At 35.4% G+C, this 27,261-nt stretch overlaps 1 protein-coding gene across 15 annotated transcripts in view; it reads right to left on the bottom strand.

The window, feature by feature from the left end:
• LOC106880561 (vinculin) overlaps window positions 1–23,261 on the bottom strand; it is a 117,933-nt gene extending 94,672 nt beyond the window's left edge. For 14 of the 15 annotated variants that reach the window (XM_089355053.1, XM_089355051.1, XM_089355055.1 and 11 more), the window contains exons 1-2: window positions 23,132–23,261; window positions 9,526–9,697 (exon numbers count right to left, since the gene is read on the bottom strand). In XM_089355053.1, coding sequence (XP_089211179.1) covers window positions 9,526–9,697; window positions 23,132–23,191 — 232 coding nt within the window. In that variant the 5' untranslated portion in view covers window positions 23,192–23,261. Of the gene's footprint in view, window positions 1–9,525; window positions 9,698–11,774; window positions 12,048–23,131 lie in introns of those variants that run through there. The other variant, XM_089355061.1, reaches the window with a different exon arrangement.
• Between the last annotated feature and the right edge of the window lie 4,000 nt (window positions 23,262–27,261).

Below are 27,261 nucleotides of genomic sequence, written 5' to 3'. Positions count from 1 at the left end.
CATCAATAATTCCAAATATATTCCATTATTCAACTCTCATGTTTTTACCATGAGCCATTGCCACATAACAGAGTGATTTTTGAATTGCAGTAGGAATAGGTGGTGCCAAGCTTCTTCTGAAAGTTAATCATAACACACAAAAATCCTATCCAAGAGTAGCATCCAAATCTTGACTCAATGCATGTGCATGTATATATGCAAATACATGTGCAAAAACAAAGAAACTTGTTTAATATGCAGGACAAGATAAGAGTCATGAAAGGATCTGAAAATTGCATAAATATATCTATTATTATTTTATTTATGTATTTTTATTTATCGTTTCTTTTTGTTTCAGTCATTAGCTGCAGCCATGCAGAGGAAACCGTCTTGAAGAACTTTAGATGAATGAATCGACCTCAAAATTTATTTTTCTTTTGTAAAGCAAGGCACTTACTGTTGGTCTCTTTTGTCAAACGGTAAACACACCAACAATAGTTGCCAAGCAGAGGCTGTGGACAAACACATACACACACACACACCACACACACACACACACACACACACACACATATATATATATATGACAAGCTACTTTCAGTTTCCATCTACCACATCTACTCACATGGCTTTGGTCAGCTCAAGGCTACAATAGAAGACACTTGCCCAAGGTGTCACGCAGTGGGACTGAACCCAGAATCATGTAGTCGGGAAGCAAACTTCTTACCACACAGCCATGCTTGTACCTATTACTTATTGCATTTACTTATTCATTTATCTATTGTATTTACAATATGTCATTGTTCACACCTTGCATACATTTATTTAATATATATACTGTATGATATGCTACAATATTGTAAGTTTATAACAACAAAAGTGAAAAATAAAATAAAGGAGTTATTAAATGTTGAAGTTCTTTCCTGACTCTGTTCAGAAATGGAAGACATCAATTTGCCAAAAAAAAAGTGAAGAAACACTCATATTCTTCATTTATTGCTATCAGAAGTTATTCCTGGAATGTTGTTTATAACTGTAGGTGATACTGTAATGTATGGGTGGATGGTCAGACAGATTCTTGCTGGTAATCTAACAACCATCCTATGTAATTGATGGTTATTCTCTAACAGTGTACAATATCATGACTAACTTTGAAACTTGGTTATTGTTGCAAAAGTTGTACACTTTTAGCAAGTTCCCTAATTTCAACATAAAAACTGGGCTCCCAGCTTTTATCAATTGTCCTGGTGAGTTTATCTTCATAGAAATACTTTATTTAACTTTTTTGTTACCATATTTCTATTAAACACACTGCTTTTTGCTTCAGTTAATTTTCCTCGGTTTTAACATCCACTTTTTCATGTTCACATTGATCAGATAGAATTTATTGCGGCAGATTTTCCACAGTCATATATATGCCCTTCTTGTCATTTGTTTCAAAGTAAGGTAATATTTCCCCACAACCAGACATGTTTTCATAAAAGATTGGAAATGAAGGACACCATTTACCTAAGGGTGACACTTGTTAATAGCTGTCTCATGATGTCAAGGCAAGGAGAGTAAAACACACACACACTTATATATATATAAGTTGAAATTAAAGTTTCAATTAAAATTTATGTGTTGGGTTTGCCCCAAATAGTATGCCTAATAGTATGCCTAATAATATAATGTTCAAAGGTCAAGCCCAAAAAGTAAATGTTTATGTGTTGAAAAAATCCATGAATTTATTTGGCACTAAATGTATGAAGGAATTTAATTTATGGGATAAACCCATGAGTGCTTTGTGCAATAACAAACGGAGCAGTCAAATGACCAAATGAGGTAGATGAACTGAAACAAAAAAAAATGAAAGAAACTTTCTCCAAAGTTTTTTTCAGAAGATTTAGGCTGTTGCACAAAAACAAAAGCAAGGATCGCTATCAAAGAAAATTCAACACTTGTTTCAGGCCCAAATGGAACATGCCATTTGCATTGGTAGACCAGGTCAATAAAGAACTAGAAAGGTTGGAAAGCCTGAATATAACTGAAAAGACTGACCATGCAGACTAGGCAGCACCGGCAGTGTACATAAAAAAAAAGTAAGCTAAGAGTGTGCACAGACATCTCAACTGGGTTAAACGACTGTTTCCTCACACACAATTATCCACTTCCAAGCTAAAACTATAGTACCGTATCACTCTAGATTTAATGGAAGAGCCAAACAGTTTGTGGACTCTTTTAAGAGAGCATTAAAGAAAGCTAATAAAGAAGCCACAGACAAGGTCACAATCCAACAATTCTTAAAGGTATACAGGATAAGTCCGAACCCAAATGCACCAAAAGAAGTTCACCAGCAGAATTAATGTTTGCCAAAAAGGTTAAGTCAGTATTCGATAAACTGTTACCAGTGAAGAAAAAAATACATGCTAATAAAGAGATGCCAAAATTCTTTAGAATAGGTGATGAGGTATATGTAAGAATGTAGAAAAATGGCAAGCAGTACTGGGAAGGAGAAATTGTAACATACATAGGAAGAATGATGTATGGTGTAAGAAGCAGAAATGGAATGGAAAGGAGACATAGAAATCAGCTTAAGGAAAGAGTCATAGAAAAGGAACCAACAAGAGTAGAAATACTTATGGATTGGCTATATGACACTTTTCAGGTACCAACACCATTACAAGAAGTCAAAACGTCACATACAAGGAAAAGCAAGAGCACTTAATTCCTAAAAGTAGACACTAAGAAGAAAAGATATTGAGTACATACATATATATATATATATATATACATATATATATATATATATATATATATATATATATATTCATGCCACTCTGTCGGTTACAACGATGAGGGTTCACAGCCTGCTCATGAAATTAACTTGCAAGTGGCTGAGCACTCTACTGACACATGTACACTTAATGTAGTTCTCAAGGAGAGTCAGCATGACACAGAGTGTGACAAGGCTGGCCCTTTGAAATACAGACACAACAGAAATAGGAAGAATGAGTGAGAGAAAGTTGTGGTGAAAGAATACAGCAGGGTTCACCACCAGAGCCTCGTGGAGCTTTAGGTGATTATATATATATATATATATATATATATATATATATATATATATATATATATAAAAGAGGAAGTGGGGTGAATAAAAGAAAATGGAAAGGCGCAAGAGTGGCTGTGTGGTAAGTAGCTTGCTTACCAACCACACGGTTCTGGGTTCAGTCCCACTGTGTGGCACCTCGGGTAAGTGTCTTCTACTATAGCCTTGGGCCGACCAAAGCCTTGTGAGTGGATTTGGTAAACAGAAACTGAAGGAAGCCCATCATATATATGTATGTGTGTGTGTGTTTGTCCCCCCCCCCCCAACATCACTTGACAACTGATGGTGGTGTGTTTACGTCCCCGTAACTTAACGCTTCAGCAAAAGAGACTGATAGAATAAGTACTAGGCTTACAAAGAATAAGTCCCGGGGTCGATTTACTCGACTAAAGGCAGTGCTCCAGCATGGCCACAGTCAAATGACTGAAACAAGTAAAGAGAGAGAGTAGGGAAGATGTTGTATAGTGAAACTGTACACCCTCCCAGTAAAAAGTGGTAATGACTGAAACAAGTAAAGAGAGAGAGTAGGGAAGATGTTGTATAGTGAAACTGTACACCCTCCCAGTAAAAAGTGGTAGTAGCCAGCCATTATAAATAAACCAGTAGCCAGTCGACAGGAGAAGATCAGGAAAGTCGGGAGTACATGTAGACTGTGTTGATAGTCATGTCTGTGCCGATACAGTAATTATACTGTGATACTGAGTGGGCGTTATAACGATCCGATCCAACCGTTTGAGGATAACAACACTGTATGACTGGGGGTCATACAGTGCCAGATAGAACCATTCTATCAATGACTCTGGAATATAATAATATCTGTCAGAGTTACAACTGTCATCAAAAGACAGATACAACAGTGACAAAAAAATGCTTTACAACACTAAATAACATGTATCTAATCAGACAGAATGAAAAGAATGAGCAACTCAGAGAATTTTGCATCAAATACTATTATACCTTCCAAAATAGAGCTAAAAAATTTCTGAAATATATCAGCCAAAAAGTACAGAAGCCTCCTACAACAAACGAGAGAGGGGGATAGGAAGAGTGACAGGGGAGGGCAGGTATGTAATATTCACACTTGTTCACTGATAAGGAGGGCTCTGTTATAATAAGTATGTAAGCAAGATCACTGTAATGGGTCATTTACCAAACCCCACCCTTTCTATTTCACATTTTGTAAAAAAAATTTTTTTTTTAAGGAATAACACAGACATTGGAGGGAGAGGAGGGGTAGTTATTTCAGCTTCCCTTTTCAACAAGAGATTGGTGACAAGAAACAGCTGGATAGAGAATCAATTTCTCTCTCTCTTTCACACACATGCACTCACACACTCTCTCTCTCTTTCACACACACATACATGCACTGACACACCTGCACTCTATTCCTCACCATCTCTCTCTTTCACATACACTCATTCTGTCTATTTATTTCCTGTTGGCAATAAGAAGACTATTGCCTGTAATCTCTAATATTCTAAGTAGAAGGATAACTTACTGAAGAGAGATGGGAAGGGGTGCAAAGAGGAGTCCTTTCCTTATGGCTGGGGCAAGAGAGCAAGGGATTACTGTAAGGCAGTGTGAGGGATGTTCATATAATCAGCCTCTCTCATACTGTGAAGGAGTGAGGGAGGGGCAGAGAAGGCTAAGAAGAAATTCCTTTAAATGTCAGATAACAACAGGGAAGGTGTTCATACTTACTGTTGGTAAAGATACTAATAACTAATAAAAGAATAGGAAAATAAGGGTTCTCAGATAATTTGATAAGGGGGTTCAAATTGCTCCCAATTGGAGGGAAGGAGGGAGTTAAAAAATAGGACGGTGACTTTTTCTTTCAATGTTAAGAGACTAAGGCTGGTAGTAGACACCTACCCCTACACACAGAAAAAGAAATTAAGAAATTCATGCCCACCCATGCCCAACTGAACAAGCACCACCTTAACTCCTCCAATGCCCTCCCTGCCACCTTTTAAAGTCATCATCCACACTGACATGACAACACCTACACTTTCTTGCAACTAGGTTATCTCAGTGAGTTACCCCATCTTTCTATCATTATCATCTCTCCACAGGATGTGTAATGGCTGAGCCTGTAATATTATTAAGGGTTTGATATGTTTTCCATCAAAGTTACAGCAAAGGAGGAAAAAAGAAAAAGAAAAGAACTAAAACACACACACGCACATCTAAAATATTACATCTTTTCAAACTGGCCCACAAACAGACAGAGAAAATTAAATTTGAACAAAATTCCTGTGTTGCACATTAAATGAATAAACAAATGAATTAACTTTAAAGAAACTACAATGACTTTTTTTCTCTTTTTTTTTTAAGGAATGGCTGTGTAAGAAGCTTGCTTCCAAGTCCCACTGCATAGCACCTTGGGCAGGTGTCTCCTGCTATAGCCTCAGGCTGACCAAAGCCTTGAGTAGATGGGGTAGATGGAAATTGTCCCCACTCTCACTGCTTGACAATCAGTGTTGGCTTGTGTACGTGTGTACACGTCTCCATAACCTAATGGTTCAGCAAATGAACCGATAGAATAAGTGCCAGGATTAAAGGGAAAATAAAAACATTTGACTAAAAATTCTTCAAGGCAGTGCCCCAGCATGGCCACAGTGTAATGACTGAAACAAGTAAAAGTAAAAAAGAAAAGATATATATGCTTATATGTGTATATGCATATCTATTTGTATTTACACACATTTGTATGCACATGTGTATGTGTGTTTACACAGGTTTTATGTAAGTATATGTGTGCGTGTGTATGTTTGCGTATGTGTTATTTAGAAATGTAAGATAAACTTACAGAGTATGTAATTTTTTTTATTTTATACATCCTTTCATACTTGCTTCAAGTCCTTCCCTCCACTCTTTTCTCTTGTCTATGTTCTCCTACACTGAATTCCTCTCCATCTCCATCAATACCCTTTATCACCTAACTTTCCCTACCTCAATGACACAGAATACACACACTTTTCTGTTTTAATTCTGTTTACATTTGTAGAACCTTAGAAATAGGAAAATCTCTCCCGAAAAAGATAAAATTTCCTTCTACTATTATTTACATTGATTCATGAAATTAAATTCTTGGATGATTATTCTGTGATTCATTTCAACTGTGGATATAAATAATAAAAAGAAAAGGAACGTGCTTATATTTCTCACTGATAAAGAATGGAATGAATATTCATGAAGATGATAGATTCAAAGAATTGTCAGGTCACTCAGAATAAAGAGCTCAAAGCAAGAAGTCTGAGAATCAAAATATCTAATCAATAACCATGAGTCAGAAAAAAATATTCTGTTTCACCCAAGGGTGTGGTTTAGTTGTTTAAACAGGGAAGTAGGAATATTTGACACTTTTCCATGACACACAGAACATTTTGTATGGGTTGAAAGTAGTTTTGGGGTAACTTAACAAACCAACAAAACTAAGGAAAATAACATTGAATGGGAAGTGAAAGGGTCTTTTTAAACAAAACTCACACAGATTTTTGTCAAGTTAATTAAAATAAATTGTTTCAAAAGGTAATTATAACCTGTAACACCTGATGAAAGAGGAAAAAAAGAAGCACCAAATTCCAAATATTGTTGGAAATGAGCCATGAATAAAGATTGTGTACTTGCCAGGCAAGTAATTTGATCTGAAACCATGTGTTGAAACTAAGAGATGCAGTGAAATCCTGTCAGTACTCAGGTTGCAGTTGGTGTGACAAAAATTTTGACACCAAATAATAAATGCTGAAGTGAAGTTTAACAGTCTTTGTGTGTTTTTGAATGACTAATAATGTGTCTTCCACACTATGATCCTTTTAACTATGAATAAAGTTTATTTCGTATTAGTTGGCGATATCAAATGCTTACAAGTTTATGAAGATATATGACTTTCTAAAATTATAGATTAGCATTTAATGTTTCTTATATTTAACCTGTTTAGGTCATATAGATTATGAAATATCTTTAGTCTATAATTAAAATCTATTTTGACTGCTGATTCCACTTTCAATGGAATAGTAAATTGTAAAATGTAGTGAAAATTAATTTAGTAAATACAAAGAAATACTGGATTTGAACTCAAATTGTAAAGACCTAGAAGAGCATTAAACAAAATACCTTGCATTTTGTCAGACACCCCTTAGCATTCAGATTACTCTGTGAAAGTAACGCTTATTTATTCTTACAGTTTTGAGTTAATCATACAATATCTTGTAACTGAGATTTTGATGATGTGACTGTTTATTTTCAGAATGATCTTGTAGAGTAGATGTGAGAGACTAGATCTGGCCAGTTTGAACCTGAAACAGGCAGAACATTTTGGCCGGATATGGCCAGTTTAAATGCTAAAGGGCTTATGATTTTAATAATACAGTGTAAGATCATTGATTTAACAATACCATATGATAGTAGAATGGATATCAAAGAAATTGAGTAATGTCAGGATCTAGATGAAGAGATTGTGGAAGACAAAGGTAATAATTATTTCTGTGGTAATTGGTGCACTAAGCACAACACCCAAACTGCTACCTAAGAGGCTGAAGGATACTACAATTGAAACGGATTGTTGACATGCAAGAATCCTAAGAAAGATTCTTGAGATTTGAGGAAACTTGTCACCAAACACCAGGATAATTAAATTAACGAAAATGAAAAATGGGTAATAGGTGTATATGGCATATATGCCCATTACCCATTTTTCATCTTTGATTTCATTGCTTGTTTACATCAGGTGGCTTAGATACAAAATGTCATAATGAAAATCAGTGCTGGCTATAATTTCTATAGAAAATCTGTAGAGATGACATTAACAAGTGATGTAAAGAGAACTGCTAACACAGTTGAACACAGTATTGACTTATAAAAACGATTCATACACTTTTTAGTATACTATGGTTGAATAACGAAATACCACGTACCTACAAGTCATTAATAATTAAATTAGCATTCAGTAGCTGGTAGGGTCATTAACACTCTGGCAAAATGCTTAGTGGCATTTTGTCCTTCTTTACCTTCTGAGTTCAACTTCCACCAAGATCGACTTTGCCTTTCATCCTTTCTGAGTCGATAAAATAAGTACCAATTCTTACCAAGTAAGTCGATGTATCTAACTCATCCCTGCCCCAAAACTGCTGACCTTGTGCTAAATTTTGAAACCATTATCATTATCATTATTATTATTATTATTATTATTATTTCTGATATAGACACAAATATATTGAAACTCAAAACAGAGGGATGCAACTAAATAAGCACAATTTTATCTACCTCTCTACTAATTTTCTAAATCGTAACCCCACTTATAATAATAATTCTTTCTCATTTCTGCACAAGGTCAGCAATTTTAGGAGACAGTAGTCAATTACATTGGCCCCAGTGCTCAACTGGCACTTCACCTTTCGTTCTTTTAGGATTGATAAAAATCAATCCCAAAAATATGAAAAGCAAAGTTGACTTAAGTGGAATTTGAACTCAGAATATAAAAGAGGCAGAAGAAATGTCACTCAGCATTTTCATCTGATGTGCTAATGTTTCTGCAAATTTTGGCACAAGGCTAGCATTTTTTTTTTTTTTTTTTTTTGTAAGCAGAAGGAGTTAGTCAATTATATAGATCCCAAAAGAATGAAAAGCAAAATTGATCTCAGCAAGATTTTGAATAGAGAATGTGAAGAGCTAGAAAAAAATGCTTCTAAAAATTTTGTATGATGAGCTAATGATTCTGCCAGCTTGACACCTTAATTAATAATAATCCTTTCTATTATAGGCACAAGGCTTGAAATTTGGGGGAGGAGGCTAGTCAATTACATTGACCCCAGTATTCCACTGGTACTTATTTTTTCAATCCCGAAAGGATGAAAGGTAGAATTTGAAATCAGACTTAAAGATGGGACAAAATGCTGTTAAGCATTCTGCCTGGCATGCAAACAATTCTTCCAGCTTGCTACCTTATTGATAATAATAATAATAATAATAATAATAATAATAATACTGATGATTCTCATTTTTGCTCAAGACCAGCAGCTTTTGAGGGGAGGAGCAAGTCAGTTACATCAATAACACCCCTCCCTCTGTGCTCAACAGGTACTTATTTTTCAACCCCAAATGGATGGAAAGCAAAATTGATCTCGACAGTATTTGAACTCAAAACTGCCATGGTTGACTTTACTTTTCACCTGTTTGGGGTTGACAAAATATAAATACCAGTCAAGTACTGGGGTCATTGTAATCAACTTGCCCCCTTCCTTCTAAATCGCTGGCCTTGAGCCAAAATTAGAAAGAATTATTATATAGTATAGAAGTTGTGAGATTGACAGAATCATTAGAGTGTTGAATAAAAAGAAGTTTTTATATGCCACCAGGGCAATTGATAAGGGTAGAGTGCAAAGACAAATTACAAAATAGTGGGAAGTTCACACAGAATTGGTCATGAAAAAAGAAAAGGAATAAAGAGAAATACCTACCTCGTGATCCTTCAATGAGCTTCTTCCTAGCAGGGGCTGAAAAAGGGTCTCCCCGCAGCATATCCGAAGCCTGGAGGAGCAGAATAGAAGCATCTTCGACACGGCTGAGTGCTGGTGGCATATCTTGTTTGAGAATCTGGTCTTCACTGTTGTTAATGGTATCATAACCAACCTGCAGACAATTGTAACATCCAATTTAATTACGTTTAATGTGGTTCAGAAGCATGATAAAACATGATTGAATCACACACACACATACTCATATGCAGGGACACATACATACAGAAAAATGTGAACACAAATACGCAAAAATGTTTATCCTCTCTTCTATAATGCCTGTCTTTGTTAAATCATTGCCAAAACATTATCTTCATGTAATATACAAAAGTGGTTGCAGCGTGATAGTATATCAACAAAGTTTAAGAGCTATGAAGAGAAGTTCAAATTCTGTAACTCTCCTATTCTTTTCCATTAATTGAAAATTACTTCTGATCATCATTGAAGTATAATTATGAATGTCTACAAAGCAACAAATGTCGTACTTATACAGTGGTAGGATGTCATGACATTCATATCATCATCATCATCATTTAGCATCCATATTCTTTGCTGGCATGGGTTGGACGATTTAACAGGATCCGACAGGTCAGAGGACCATGTCAAGTTCCAATGTCTGTTTTGGCCAAGTTTCCACAGTTGGATGCCCTTCCTAACGGTAATATTTAATAGAGTGTACTGGGTGCTTTTTTGTATAACCAGCACTAGTGAGGTTGCCAAACAGCTTGCAAGACCAAACGCCTTGACTGAGAGAGGATGAAGTAAGTATAGGGGGAGGTGACTTCATACCAGGTATTGAAAGGCAAGAGTATGAGAGAAATAGGAACAGGTGTGTTGCTCTAGAGGAGATGCATAGCTACCCCAGCTAGAAAAGGAAAGATGGTGGTGATGAGGTGGCAGGACATACCCCCATGGTAGAAGAGGCTGAATGTGAGGGGGATGGGGACAAAAGATACCTTCTCCAAAAAGCATTGACAGTTTAAACAGAACAACAGTTTAACCATTTTAATACCAATCCACCTGAGTCGAGTCTGCCTCAGGTTCTATGATACAAACTTGCTATTATAAAGGATCTAAATTAAAGACTTTCATCAAAATTTCATGCTAATTTATGCTCTAAATGCCAGCTTAATAATGACAGCTGTTTTACTAAATTTCTCATTATTTTCAAAACTAATAAAAACAAAGGCAGTGTATTTCAACACAAATATGTTAACAGAAGGGTTAAACAAGTAAGAACAGAATAGATAACTTGTTTCCTCTACCAAGAACACATAGCCGTATCAGGTTCTCCATCACAACAATTCAACAACAAAGCTGATTTATAAAACCATTGATATAAATTCAAAATTTACCATCAATTATATGCCACTGCTGCCATCATTTTATATACCATCATGTCTTTTCCATTTCCAACATATAATTTCTTCAACCAGAATGTAAGTTCAAAATCCTTGTTTTGTTGTCATTATTTTAGCAGTATACTTACTTTTCCAATTCAAATTTCAACTATGTCATTTGGAAATGTTATTTACCATATAAACTTGTACTAAACATTCATCCTTATATTGTTCTTTCTATTACGGTAGTTACATTGTTGCATGCTAGTATAGAGGAAAATGTCTACAAGCTCTTTATTTTACCCCAAAAATTGTACAGGCACATTATCAATAGTAAATAAAAAGAAATTGGTTTCTCCTTGCCTAATTGTTTCTCTGATTAACACATACAGCTTTTATATAAACCAACCTAATTTTGGTATTTTACTTTTAAGGTTTAAAGTGAAATACTTTACTTTTAAATACATAGAGTCATATCAACAACAACAAAAACCTAGACTAAACATCATAACTTTGCAGTTAAAATATTTTCACTTCATTTATATATTAAGTATACACATGGTTGTGTGGTTAAGAAGTTTGTTTTATGTGGCACTTAGCCCAAATGGTTCCTTTTATAATCTCAGTATGACCAATGTCTTGAGGGTGAAATTGGATAGATGGAGACTATACAGAAGCCTAGTTAGTGTGTGAGTGTGGTTGTGTCTTATTGTGTTTATGCATTCATGTGTTTTATTCATATGTCTTTCCATTGAAGATACTTAGATAGCAATGTTGTCTGTATCATGCGTAAGCAAAAGTTCTAGTAGCTCAGTGGTTCAACAAATGAAGATGAGGAGTAAAGTACCTTACGTGCAAACATGAGTTGGCAACAGGAATGGTATCCAAACACTGAACACTGATCAGCATGTCTCAGCCAACCCATACCGTATCAAAATAGCAGATGTAAAAACAATGATGATGATGAATCAATTCCAGCAGATATTACAGGATCTTTTTTTACCATATCTTTAGAAGTATTTTTCCCCCCTTAATTTTGAAAGAATAATTATCTTTTATGCTATTAAAGATAATCCAACCGCAACAACAGTCAGTTCACACTGAAAGCAAAGTTACTCAGAAACTAATAAAACAGTTTAATGTACAAATAAATATGAAACTTTAGTGAGTTAAAATACATCACTGTCAACTAAATACATAAATATGTTAAGTAGATAAAGCTGGCTGATTATTCATGTTACCCTTATATTGTTAATTTTTTTGTTGTTTTTTTTTTTTTTAAAGACTCACAAATATTCACATTAAAGAAAGATTCAGCCCAATATTATTTTGTGAAATTCTGTGTAAAAGAATTTCCAATCCTATTCAGTAACAGAAAGAACTAGTTGTCATATTCTGAGATATTTGATATGCCATTATTAATGAATGAATAAAAGCAATGTGTGAAAGAAACAGCTGTTTATTACAAAAAGAAAGAAAAAAAAAAAGAAAAATGTAACAATGCTAGACCAAGCTGCATTTTTGGCAAGTAATAACTGATCCACACTCTATAAATATTTTGATATTTCTATTCAGAATTACAAATAAAGGATAGTAAAGTAAATTATAATTTTGACGTTAGTTTTCAATTCTGTGCCCACGCTCATAAATCCTCTTTACATTTTCCCCTTCCATGATCATTACTGATAAGTGACCCCTTCATTTTAATAAATAAATAACTAAATAAATAAATAATGCTCCAAACTTATTAGAGTCATTTAATGCTCTTAAATCTATTGATAATACAAATAGATGTTAGCTTTATCAGATTGCATGTTTTTTTGTTATAATATCAAACTATGTTTTATAATATCAAACACTTATGTTTTTTTTGTTATAATATCAAACTATATATCATTTTTTTTTTTCAGATACCAATATTACATGACCATGTAATATAGATAAGCTATAACATGTGTGAATTCATACATCATTACAACAATCACTGCATAAAGTTCTATAGTGAGAAGCTTAGTTACAGATGAGAGGTAAGTGTGCTGCGTGGGTTGAGGCCAGAATGGCATAGTTTAAACAAATACGAGGCAGAAGCCAGCCATAGAAATTCCTCATAGAATGGTGGAGGAAGACAGAGTTTGACAATGGGCCAGTGTTAGAAAAATATTGCATGTGGCCTTGCTTATCAAGTCGTTTTCCACCCTTACTTACCCTATATTATTTGCAGAGTTCATCCTGAAAAGATGGCTTCTATGTTATGCCTGTCATCAAGATATTTGATTTCACTTTCTGCATCTAACCCATACCAGTGTGGAAAACAGCCATTAAATGATGATAATAATGACCCAACAACCATCACACACAAATTTACTGACAGTCCACAACAACTGACCCACTGCTAATATATATGCCTTCTTCCAACAGCACATCAACAGTATTTGTTCATATGAACTTTGTTGACTGTCAATCCAGCTTCATCAAAACTTAGTTTCTACATGCCTCTGACATTACTCCCTAAAAGAGTTTGAATGACAATCATATAACTCTCACCTAGGCATCCCAACTTCCCTAAGAACACCACTTCTCGAATCCATGATAAGTAAATAAATAAATAAATAAATAAATATGCAATGATGTCAAAGAGAAGGCTAGTGGAAATAGCAAAAATGTTAAACACAAAACTTAGAAGTTTGCCTCTACAGAATATAGTACACCAACAACTTCTGCTGACTGTGTAACTGTCTAATGTTATTTAGAATTCAATGACAATATTGGCAATAAACTTTGATTACCTAATTAATTATTTGCAGTCCCAACAGATAACTTTAGAAACTCGTCAATGAATAAGCCAACATTTTCAGATCTAGTCTTTCTCATTCGCAAAATGAGCCCCACTTAATTTTCCTCAGATTGCTTTCAATTTTAGTGTATCGACGCAACACTGAATTTTGATTACAACCAATGAATTACTTTATCTTGTAAATTTGATGTTATTTGAAATTAAAGCTGGGAAATTTGGGTAATTTTAGATACTCAACAGACAGCGTGGCATTAGCAGCTCGTTACAATGACAACTGCACAGTGTGTTCACATTTCAACAGCTTAACTGAAATTTAGCACACATAACAGGAACTGAGAGGGATATCGTGGAACAAAGAAACTGTGGGTGATACAGATAATTTGACATTATTTTTGAATTCTGCATGCAAAAGCATATAAGATACAAGTATTCTTTTCCTTGGGACAAATTCTTTATTGACCAGTGTTATCCTTATCGTAGTTTACAAATCCAAGCAAGAAAACATTACTCAACTTTGGAGTTTCGGAGACAGATGCCCCATTTTCACACACACACACACATATGCACTTATATATTAACGATGTACATAGATACATGGCAGGTATACATAATACTAAAGTACGCATAAAGTAAATACATGCAGACAAATATATTCTTTTCTGCTCTAGGCACAAGGCCCAAAATTTTGGTGGAGGGGGCTAGTCGATTAGATCGACCCCAGTACGCAACTAGTATATAATTTATTGACCCTGAAAGGATGAAAGGCAAAGTCAACCTCGGTGGAATTTGAACTCAGAACATATACCGCTAAGCATTTCACCCAGTGTGCTAACATTTCTGCCAGCTCACTGCCATGCAGACAAATATATTAACATTACAAATTTTAGAAAATGATAAAAACATACAATCAATGAAGAGACAAAAGAAACATGTATTTTGAATCCACTTTTCAATTTAAGGTTTTCTTTGATTTTTTAAAAATAGGATGAATCTATATTGAATTCATTTGTTTTGTTTATTTTGTTCATTGCATACCTAAGACCGTTATTTGAAACGACCAATGAAACAGATCCATGTTTTTTAATTTATATTAGTTTTGATTGCATCGTCATTTCTCTCCCATTTTTAACAAAACTGTCCGATGAACAGGAACGTGAAACTCTGAGTAACAGCCTTTTGTTATATTTCTGCTGCTTTTAAATAAAGCATATTACTCTACCTCTGGTATTTGAGTACTCTTTTTTCCACCTTGTTTCACATTTATGTGCTTACTCCGGTATATATATATAAATATATATATATATATATATATATATATATATATATATATATATATAGCTCTGCTCCTTACATCACACCCACAAATAAAATGTAAACAATGTACTCCATTCCAAAGAAACAATAAAAAAAATTAAGTACACATTCAACTGATGTCAAACCACTTAGACTAATTAATCACTTTTATTGATTAACTTGGATATTTTTGTTTTATTTCATTGTTTTAGAGGGTAGGAGAGGAGGACAAACAGTAATGGCTATCAATCTAAGCTGCTGGACTTAATTTTGTCTAAGCAATTCTGCTCTCCTACATCAGCAAAAGTACACTCTTGCATATTGACTTAGTGATTCATTGAGCTCCACATGGCAAAAGTACAGCTTGCTTTGCACCACTGAGGAGGTCAGAATTAGACTGAAAGAAGTTTAGAGCTGTCTCCCATACTCAATACCTTTGTCATGACCAACATTGATTTTCTCCACTTACCACACATCTATAGTTAGTTAACACCAACATTTTAACTATTTTAACTACATATATGGTCACTTACAGTGAATAGTTGTTGTGCTTCTCATCAAGAAACATAACAACACTGCTAATTCCATTCTCCTTAAATGTTAAAATGTCATGACTTTTCTTTACAAGGTCAACTTTATCTTTCATCACACAGGGGTTGATAGCATAAACAAATACTAACTCCTTCCTCCACAAAACTGCAGGCCATGTGCAAAAATCTAAAACAGTTATTAAGTTGGCAAATTGGCAGAATTGTTACAGCATTGAAAAAAATGCCTTGGGACATTTGTTCAAGCACTTTACATTCTGAGTTCAAATCCCACTGAGCTTATCTTTACCTTTCATCTCTCCAGGGTTGATAATGCACCATTTAATCCTTGTATCAACCAATTCCCTACCCTCAAAATTGTTGGCCTGATACCAAAATTATTATTATTATTATTATTATTATTATTATGAAAAGTGATGAGCTGGCAGAATTTTTAACGAGTTGGATAAAATGCTTAGCAGCATTTCTTCTGGTTTTTTATGTCATTCATCCTTACACGGTTCATAAAATAAAGTACCTATCAAATACAAGAAGGGGAGGTACCAGTATAACTGACTTGCCCCTCCCTCAAAATTGCTGGCTGTGTGCCAAATTAAGAAAAATGATATTATTATTATTATTGAATGAGAGAGCAGGGCCTGCCATCAAAGTGACATTAGGGTACAAATATACAAAGCCCAGTATACCCATCATGACCACCATCTGATTAGGGTACACCAGACACATGCATCAAAACCATATGTGTGTCATATGATAATCTCATATCAAGATAAACAGTGCATGACCTTGCAGGTGGGGCCCAGTTAGAATTTTATTCTGGTCGACTAGCCCATTCCACTCAAAAGGTCCTTGAATAAGGTTTGTTTAAGGATGATGAACAAAACACCCATACTTCCAGGGGGCAATTATTCAAACCTTAAAGAATTCCTTTCAACACATGGCTATGATGCTCCCCCATTATTCCTGCTCTTGATCAGAGATGATCATATCAGCCGCTAAGGGACATGCTCAACTGGTTATAGTCTAGCAACTGACAAGCAACTCTGTGGTATTGAGTGGATATTTACTGTAGCCGATCTTTTATACTAAGACAAAACATATACATGATAACACTTCCAATCAGTTAAGATCAAAAGCCATGAGAGTCACTGCCAGGTACTGCATCAAGGCATTTATTATTATTATCATTCATGTGGCAAACTGGCAGAATAATTAGCACTCCGAGCAAAATGCTCAGCAGTATTTCATCTGCCACAAGATTCTGAGTCAAAATTCCACTGAGGTCAACTTTGCCTTTCATCCTTTTGGGATCAATTAAATAAGTACCAGTTATGCACTGAGGTCGATGTAATCGACTTAATCCCTTCAACCAAATTTGAGGCCTTGCACTTCCAGTAGAAAGGATTGTTGTTGTTGTTGTGATTATTATTATTATTATTATTATTATTATTATTATTCAGGTGGTGAGCTAGCAGATCTATTAGCACACTTGGCAAAATGTTTAATGACATTTTATCCATCTTTATGTTGAGTTCAAATTCCATCATGGTCAACTTCATCTTTCATTCTTTTGGGTGTTGATAAAATAAGTACCAGTGGAGCATTAGAATTGATATAAACAACTAGACCCTGTCCCCACAAAATTTCAGGTCTTGTGCCTATAGCAGAAAGGATTATTATTATCAAGGTAACAAGCTAGCAGAATTGTTAGCACACTGGACCAGATGCTTAACAGCATTTCATCTATCTTCATGTTCTGACTTCAAATTCTGCTGAGGCCAATTTTGCCTTTCATCCTTCTGGGGTTAATACAATACCAGTGAGCAATGGGGTCAATGACACTGACATGTCCTCAGCCCCAAAATTTCAGGCTTTTACCTATAGTAGAAAAGAATATTCTTATCATTATCATCAACATTATTATTATTACTATTATTATTATTAATGGTTTCAAATGTTGGTACAAGGCCAACAATTTCAAAAGTAAGTCTAAGTTGATGACATCAATCCCAGTGTTTAGCTGGTGATAATAATAATCAGGTCCGAAATTTTGGGGGCGGGGGCCAGACGATTAGATTGACCCCAGTACGCAACTGGTACTTAATTTATTGACCCCAAAAAGATGAAAGGCAAAGTCAACCTTGGTGGAATTTGAACTCAGAATGTAAAGGCTAATGAAATGCTGCTAAGCATTTCACCCAGCAGGCTAATGATTCTGCCTCAATAACAATAATAAATTATTATTATAGTAATAATAATAATCCTTTCTACTATAGGCACAATGCCTGGGATTTTTGGAGACGGGATAATTGATTGCATTGACCCCAGTACTTGACTGGTACTTAATTTATCAACCCCGAAAGAGTGAAAGTTGACATCAGCAGAATTTGAACTCAGAACATAGCAATGGGCAAAATACCACTAAGCATTTCGTCCAGCATACTAATGATTCTGCCAGCTGGCCACCTTAATAATAATGATGATGATGATGATGATGATGATGATAATGATAATGATAATGATAATAATAACAATAATAATAATAATAACAATAATAATAATAATGATGATGATGATGATTTCAAATTTTGATACAAAGCTAGCAAGTTCAAGGGAGTGGGTAGGTCAATTACATTGACCCCAATGCTCAATTGGTACTTATTTTACCAACCCTGCAAGGATGAAAGACAAAGTTGACCTCAGCAGCATTTGAGCTCAGAACATAATGACAGACAAAATGCCACTAAGCACTTTGCCTGACGTGCTAACAATTCTGCCAGCTTGCCACCTTACTACTACTACTACTACTACTACTACTACTACTAATAATAATAATAATAATAATAATAATAATAATAATAATAATAATAATAATAATAATAATAATAATAATAATAATAATAATAATAATAATAATAATAATAATAATAATAATAATAATAATAATAATAATAATAATAATAATAATAATAATAATAATAATAATAATAATAATAATAATAATAATAATAATAATAATAATAATAATAATAATAATAATAATAATAATAATAATAATAATAATAATAAAAAAAAAAGCAACTAAAGGATAAAAATAGAGTGATGTATTAAACTTGATATTTCTCCGCTGGGAAAATGTTGGCTCATTTATTGACACATTTCTCAAATTATCTAATGAAACTGTTAACAATTAATTAGGTAATTAAGTTTAGTGTTCTAGCTTATTGCCATCACTTTTCCATTCCTCTGTGATCAGAAAAGTAAATATCAATAAAAATTTACAAGTTACACATTTTTAGAGGAAGGGATTTAATTTGTTGAATAAGCAAAAGATATTCAGAATTAGAAGCTCAATATACTTTCAGATGAGACGTTAGCTTACTTACACTTGGCTAATTTCTGTGAATTTCTGTTGGACTGAGTCAAGTATTGGATTTGTATGGTTTTTATGAAGAGTTAGAGAATATATGTAGTTAAGCGAAACAGAATAAAGGGTCTTGCCAGAAGCCAACAGTGGAATATTAATGTTTTAGTGTTCTGATGTATTAATGAGATGCTAGACATGTGTTTCCTACAGGTAATGTTCCCCTGAAGTTTTATAGCTAATCTCCAACTAAGTCAAATAACTGTTTTTCAAAGACCCAGCCTAATTCCCTAAACACTGAATGATTTCCAAACCTAAGAGACAACAAATATAAAAATGTACATATATCACCTACAGAAAGCTTTTAAGAACTAATGCTCAGCTTCAGTTTCTTGGCATTAGACAGACAAGAAAGTAAACTCTCCAGGAGTAGAACTGGTTTATTTCAGATAACATTCCCTGATGATCTAATACCTAGCCTCAACAGCAAGGTAAGCTGGGATACAAACAACTGTGTTATCATTATCGTCACCTTCATCATTCAACATCCATGGGTTGGATGGTTTGATGGTTTGATGGTTTGACAGGAACTGGACAGCTGGAGATCTGTCTAGGCTCCAATTGTCTGTTTTGGCCTGGTTTCTACAAGTGGATGCCCTTCCTAATGCCAACCACTTTACAAAGTATGTTGGGTGCTTTTTTACATGCCACTAGTAAGGGTGCTTTTTACATGGCACCAGCGCAAGTGTATTGTATGTGACACTGGCATGAATGCATTTTACATGGCATTAGCACCTGCAAGACAATGATCTCTCAACTGGGAGAGGGAGTAAGAGGACATATCTGTCAGGCACTGAATAACATCTCTCCTCCCCAAGCCTCATCCCACGTTCCCTTCCCAGTTTTCAGAGTTGGCACTGTTAATGTAGGCACACTGAAAGGTAGGTCTAGTGAGATTGTAGAGATGCTTGAAAGGAGACAGGTTGATGTATGCTGCATACAAGAGGTAAGATGGAGAGGAGCTTCAGCTAGGGTCCTCACAGGCAAGGCACATAGGTATAAAGACTTCTGGCAAGGTAACATGGATGGAGTAGGGTGTGTAGGCATACTCCTTGCGGAGAAATGGGTGGATAAGGTCATAGAGGTTGTCAGGGTGTGCGATAGAGTGCTTAAGCTCAGGTTAGTCCTGCAGAACAGCACAGCTACAATTATCTCTTCCTACGCCCCACAAGCGGGGCTACCAAATGATCAGAAGGACCATTTTTATGATAACCTTCTACAGGTTACCTCAAAGACAAGTGGCAATGACCTCACCTTTGTGGCTGCAGATTTTAATGGGCATGTTGGGCAGAAATACAGTATCTTCACTGGTGTACACGGGGGCTATGGTATTGGTTCTTGGAACGATGAGGGAACTAGGCTACTGGAGTTCTGTGATGCATGTAACCTTTTAATCTGCAACACTAAGTTCAGGAAGCCAGACAGCCACCTGATAACCTATCAATCAGGGGACTGTGCCAGCCAGATTGATTTCATCCTCACCAGACAGCAGGACGCAGGATTGCTCTTGTATACAAAGACACTCCCAGGTGAGGAATGCACCCACCAGCATAGACTAATCATTAGTGACTTTTGACTTAAGACCAAGAGGATGCCAAGAAGCAGACCAATCCAGAAGAGAAGGATTTGGAAGCTAAAAAACCCTTCACATGGTCAGAGATTTAGGGACATCCTCATCAAGAAATTTGATGAGAGGGAGGAGAAGCTACAGACCTCGGACATAGAAGGTAGCTGGAAATTCCTACAGGACAGCTTACTGAGTGCCAGAGACCATGTCTGCGGATGGTGCAAAGTCCCTTCCAGACCTAGAGTAACGTGGTGGTGGAATAATACGGTAGATAAAGCCATCAGAGCAAAGAAACAGGCTGGAAAAGCCTGGAAGAGTGGGGGTAGCAGGGAACCATACCATATAGCCAAAAGGGAGGCTGGGCAACAGGTATACAAAGCCAAGGGCAAAGCAGAAAAGAAGAAGCTTGCCAATGTCCAGCGACATGAGGACAAAAGAACTGAAGTTTTCCAGATTGCAAGACAGTGTGTGAGAGAAGATTGTGATGTCACAGGAGAGAAATGTGTCCGCATATATGATGGCACACTTGCATTTAATGATTCTGAAAAGAAAGAGGCTTGGAGAAGCCATTATGAAAGACTGCTGAACATAGAGAATGAATGGGAGTAGGAGAGCCTGCCAAATGTTGACCCAGTAGAGGGACAAGCTATCCAAATAGACAGCACCCTGGTAGATAAAGCAATTAAGGATATGAAGCCAGGAAAAGGCCTCCGGCCCATCAGGAATCATCGCTGAGATGCTTAAAATATCTGGTGGTGTGGGCTATGGCCTAATCATCCGTATTGTAAACCAGGTAGTTCATGATGGAGTCACACCCAATGACAGGCGTAGCAGCACCATAGTCAACTGCTACAAAGGTAAAGGTGGTGCTTTAGACAGAACTAACTACAGGGGTATCAAACTGCTAGGTCAGGTGATGAAGGTCACGGAGAGGGTCATAGCTCAACTAATTAAAGAGAGTCTGCTTAGATGAGATGCAGTTCGGTTTTGTGGCAGATAGAAGCACCACTGATGCTATATACCTGGTACAGCAACTGCAGGAGAAATACCTAGCCAAAGATAAACTCCTATATTTGGCTTTTGTGGACTTGAAGAAAGCCTTTGACAGGGTCCTCCGATCCCTTAACTGGTGGGCAATGCAGAAACTGGGGAGTGACTAATGGTTAATAAGGGCTGTACAGGCCCTATACAGAGATGCCATTAGTAGGGTTAGGATTGGAAATGAGTATAGTGAAGAATTCGGGGTAGAATAGGGATCCACCAAGGATCAGCCCTCAGCCCCCCTCTTATTCATCATAGTCCTCCAGGCAATAACAGAGGAATTCAAGACAGGCTGCCCCTGGGAACTCCTATATCCTGATGACCTGGCCCTCATAGAATCACTACCAGAACTAGAGAAGAAACTTCAAGTGTGGAAGCAAGGTTTAGAATCAAAGGGCCTTAGAGTCAATGTTACAAAGACCAAAGTCCTAGTAAGTAGGAAAGTGAACACATCACACACCTCTTCAGGTAGGTGGCCCTGCTCGATCTGTAGAAAAGGTGTAGGTAGAAACTCCATAAGATGTACCCAGTGTGAGCTATCGATACATAAGTGGTGTAGCAACATCAAAGGAAGATTAACCGGGAAGATAGCTTTCACGTGCAGCAGTTGCACAGGGGCAATAAACACCACAGATGCTCAGAAAAGAGATCCCATCACATGACAGGGGGAGAAACTATAAGTAGTTGATAACTTCCACTACCTAGGTGACCAAGTCTGTAGTGGGGGGTGGATGCTCAGAGAGCATTGCCACTAGAATAAGAATAGCCTGGGCAAAGTTCAGAAAGCTCCTAACTCTACTGGTGACAAAGGGCCTCTCGCTCAGAGTGAAAGGTAGATTGTATGATGCATGTGTGCCCTGAGAGAAATGTTGGACATACCTTTGGATCGTAGGGCAACATGCCATGCTTGAGGAGACCTACTGAGTCATGTACATCAACATCAACAGCAATATGAAAATTAAATCAAATGGAAATTGTAGTTGAGATCCTCGTGCTGGTAGCACATAAAAAGCACTATCCGAACATGGCCGATGCCAATGTCACTTTGACTGGCTTCTGTGCCGGTAGCACATAAAAAGCACCATCCAATCATGGTCAATGCCAGCTCCTCTGGCCCCTGTGCTGGTGGCATGTAAAAATCATCCATTACACTCTCGGAGTGGTTGGCATTAGGAAGGGCATCCAGCTGTAGAAACACTGCCAGATCAGATTGGGGCCTGGTACAGCCTCCTGGCTTCCCAGACTCCCAGTCAAACTGTCCAACCCATGCCAGCATGGAAAACAGACGTTAAACGATGATGATGATGATGATGATCTGTATGTATGGATGACCACAATTTTACTTAGCTTGACATATCTTATATTACTGTATGTACTGTATAAGCACATAATAAAGCACCCTGAGTGGATTTGAACTTAAACACTTTGAGCTGGAAGTCGAAAACCAAAGCCTGCCAACCATTTTGTTCTGGACACAAATAGTATTATAAGACTATTTTATCACTATATATTAACCAGCTAGACATAAAAGTTTGAAATTACCTTAACCAAATTGTCGACAGCCATTTTGACAGCTTGCACTGGCCGAGCCAAATCAGGCATGGCGTTGCCATCTTCAGCTTCTTCATGTAGAATCACAAGTTTGGAAACCTGAAAAAATAAGAAAAATGTTTATCAAATAAGCAAATACAAGAAAAGAACATTCAGAAAAAATTCTTTAATATACACAAAAAAAGTCATTGCATCAGGCCCGAGACAGATGTTCTAAAGTTTGTCATGGATATAAAAACATCGTATTTCCATTAAATTCTTCAGTTCAAAATGCTACTAACACACACACATAATACATACATATAAACTTTGAAGACTCTGTCAATGTAAAGGTATTGAGTAAACCTTCAGCTTAATTTTAAATTGTTTTCATAAATAAGCATAAAAAACACTAATGTGTGTGTGTGTACACATGCATACATATATATATATGTGTGTGTGTGTGTGTGTGTGTGTGTGTGTGTGTGTGTGTGTGTGTGTGTGTGTGTGTGTGTGTGTGTGTGTGTGTGTGTGTGTGTGTGTGTGTGTGTGTACATACATACATATATATAACAGATGCCTTTCAAATATTTTTCTCCAAGAAAAACTTGTTTCTCAAATTTCTTCCAAAAGACTTGTATTAATTTACTGAATATGCATTCAAAACCTTCATACCATTAATAAACCAGGTTAATCACCAAGCCCCATATTCCATTGGTATTCTGAAGAACCCCAACCCACAAAATAGCACAGTAAAACTACCGACATATATTTAGTTTATAATTAGCAAACTACAGAACAGAAGTGCTTCTTTTGCTTTTATACATAAACATTTAACAGCTGTATAATTCTTATTTATCTTAGGAAGTTTCTTTAACATTTTCAATACCAATCCCACCTGAGACTACCTCTGGTTCTATGATACAAATTCCCTGTTTCAAAGTGATCTAATTAAAAACCTCCCATCAAAACTTCATGTAAATTTATGTTCCAAAACTCCATCTTAATAATGACAAAATTATTTTAATAAATTTTTCATTATTTTCAAAATTCATTGAAATAAAGATATATGGTAACGAAAACAGTTAAAAGAAGACATGCAATTTTTGTTAAAATATGGTGCTCTTTCACTGTTAGAGATAACAATATAAGGCAAACTGAAGCAAAATTAATTACAGTTATTGTATAAACCTAAGAACAACAGATTTTAATAAAAGAATTCCACTTTATTAAATTTTTGGTTGTAAGCTTATTACAAATTATTTTTATAGTGGTTTTTGATCAATCCCAGCCTATCTATTCTGTTTCAAGTTATATTATTGTTGTTTTTAGGATAATCCCAATAACTTAAATGGTACTATGAAATGATATGTGTATGATTAGATAAAGAAACATTTGAATATGTTTCTTATAAAAAATTTTTAGAAGGTTTATGGAACACACACATCCAAGAGTGTGTGGGTGTTTGAGAGAGAGAGAGCGGAGAACAAAACTAACAGCAAAAACGCATCCAAATTTTGTAATTTTTTAATATGCCCAGTCTGGTAAATATAGTCCCAGTGGTGAAGATATTGAGCTTATAGTATGAAAAAATGCTGCTGTGTTCCTTCAAGCATGGAAGGTTGTTATAAATACACATCAGCAAACAAGAAAACGTATATTTGTAGATAGGAAAAATAAATTTTACTATGGCAAAAAGAAAAAAAGAGAAAACAAAATAAAAATTCATATGCTTTAAATTAGGGAATGTGGAAATTATATGAGAAAATGAAAAAAAAAAAAAATAAAATAAAAATAAACAAATGCAAAAGTATGTGAAATGTAAGCGTGATATGGGATATATAGTAATTTGATCTGTTGAGTCTGCTAATAATAAATACAAAAAGACACAATTTGAGTATAAAGCAAAATGGGTATTCTATAATATACACAAGACAGATATAGCAGACAAATAAGAATTGAACTATGGAAGGAATATACACAAGAAAAAAATGTTCAACAGAAGTGAGTGTATATATGAAAGAGAGACAGATTGGAAGAACAAGCTAACCAAAACAAGTAGAAAGACTGAAGTGGGGGAGAGACAACACATGTCTATGTATGTATATGTATGAGAGAGAGAGAGAAAGCAAGCTAACCAAACAAATAAGAAGACTGAAGAGAGAGAGAGAAAGAGAGAGAAAATAGGCCAGGCAGAGAGACAAACAGAGAGAAGAAAAGAGAGATTCACTACACACCAGATAGGTGATGGAGAAGTATACCATTACACTCAAGAAAACTGGCAAATTTCAAAGAATTTTCATGTTCCAAAAGTAAATATGACCAAGTCCTTATAAAGACATTACACCTTGAGCTGGGGATAAAGTCAGAAAATCTTTCTTTTGTAGGTTCCTTACATATGTACAGTATCACAAATTCATAGTGGTGGTGGGGTATAACATTTTGGCTTTCCCCACCCACAGGTTAAAACAGCTTCAATCAATTTTTAAGATCAGACTCTGGAATGTATGTTTGTGTACATGCGTATGTACCAATACTTCTTTCATTGACTTCAGTCACTGGACAGTGGTCATGCGGCAATATTAATCTAGTTGAGTATATCAAAATGCATGAGTGCATCATGTGTGAATATACATGATGGGTGTGAATGAAGATGCGTGGCTGAATGGTTAGGGAACCTGGCTCGTGATCATAACGTCATGAGTTTGATACCCGGTGGTGTATTCATAAGCAACACACTTTATCTCACATTGCTCTAATCCAGTCAACTGGGAAAACTGAGGAGCAACTGTAATTCAAAGAGCCAGCGTTGTCACATCCTGTGTCACATTGAATTTATCTGTGGAGAACTCAGCCATTTACACAATAATTTCACAAACAGGCTCTTCTGATGATTGGATCAACAATGGAGTATCACTTAATATGATGGGTGTCTGGCTAAGTTTGATTCAGAACCACATGGTTCTAGATTCAGTTCCAGTGCATGAAACCTCAGGCAAGTATTTTCTACAACAACCTCAGACTAAAGTAGAAGATATGTCTAATACAAGATACATATACAAATACGGATGCATATCAATGAATTATATTTTTGTGCGTGCATATACACATACACATATATATGAGAGTGTATACAGTATATGTGCATGTATGAATATACACACATATACATATATATATATATATATATATATATATATATAATTATGTGTATTTCTTCTATCTTAATGAATAAAAATTCTTCTGATAGAATAAATGGGTTAATAGAAACCAATGTAGCAAAGAACACAAAATAACTGTGGTTTAGTTCCTGTTTTTAAGGCAGGAACTCCTTGAAATTTTGGGTATTTGAGTATATTTAAGAATTTAAGGATTGGAGAAAATGCATGTTATAATTGCATACTCTATTCCTACATATGTTTCAAAGGATTACAACCTGTGTGATCCATAGGGATCTTTGATATTAAAATTGTAACCTTCTCATCAGGGAAAGCATGGGAATCATCTTAAACGTAAGACATTATGACCAATTATTAAAACAATAGATGGATAAGGTTATAACTTGATTCATTTGAAAAAAACTCTCTAACGGTTTTTTTCAAATGAATCAAATTATAACCTTATCCATCTATTGTTTTCATAATCGGTCATAATGTCTTACATTTAAGATGATTCCCATGCTTTCCCTGATGAGAAGGTTACAATTTTAATATCAAAGATCCCTATGGATCACACAGGTTGTAATCCTTTGAAACATATGTAGGAATAAAGTATGCAATTATAACATGCGTTTTCTCCAATCCTTAAATTCTTATATATATATATATATATATATATACACATATATACATATATATGCATACATATGCATACATATATACATACATATATAAATATACACATATATATACATACACATAACTGTAGAAAAGACATAGGTAGAAATTTCATAAGGTGTATCCGGTGTAATCTATGGACAAACATATATACACACACACACATATATATATGATTGACCGTTGACTGAACACTATTCAATTTTTTTTCTCCGTGTTTTTCTCCTTGTCTCCGTATTCTTTCTGTTGAAGAGCGTAGCTCGAAACGTCAAAGACTTTCCGTATTCCCGAGCGTCATACTAATAT

This window comes from Octopus bimaculoides, chromosome 7, assembly GCF_046866305.1.
Source record: "Octopus bimaculoides isolate indiv1 chromosome 7, ASM4686630v1, whole genome shotgun sequence".
In the NCBI taxonomy this organism is placed as follows: domain Eukaryota; kingdom Metazoa; phylum Mollusca; class Cephalopoda; order Octopoda; family Octopodidae; genus Octopus; species Octopus bimaculoides.
Note: the sequence above shows the minus strand (reverse complement) of the source record. Positions and strands in the feature narration are given on the sequence as shown.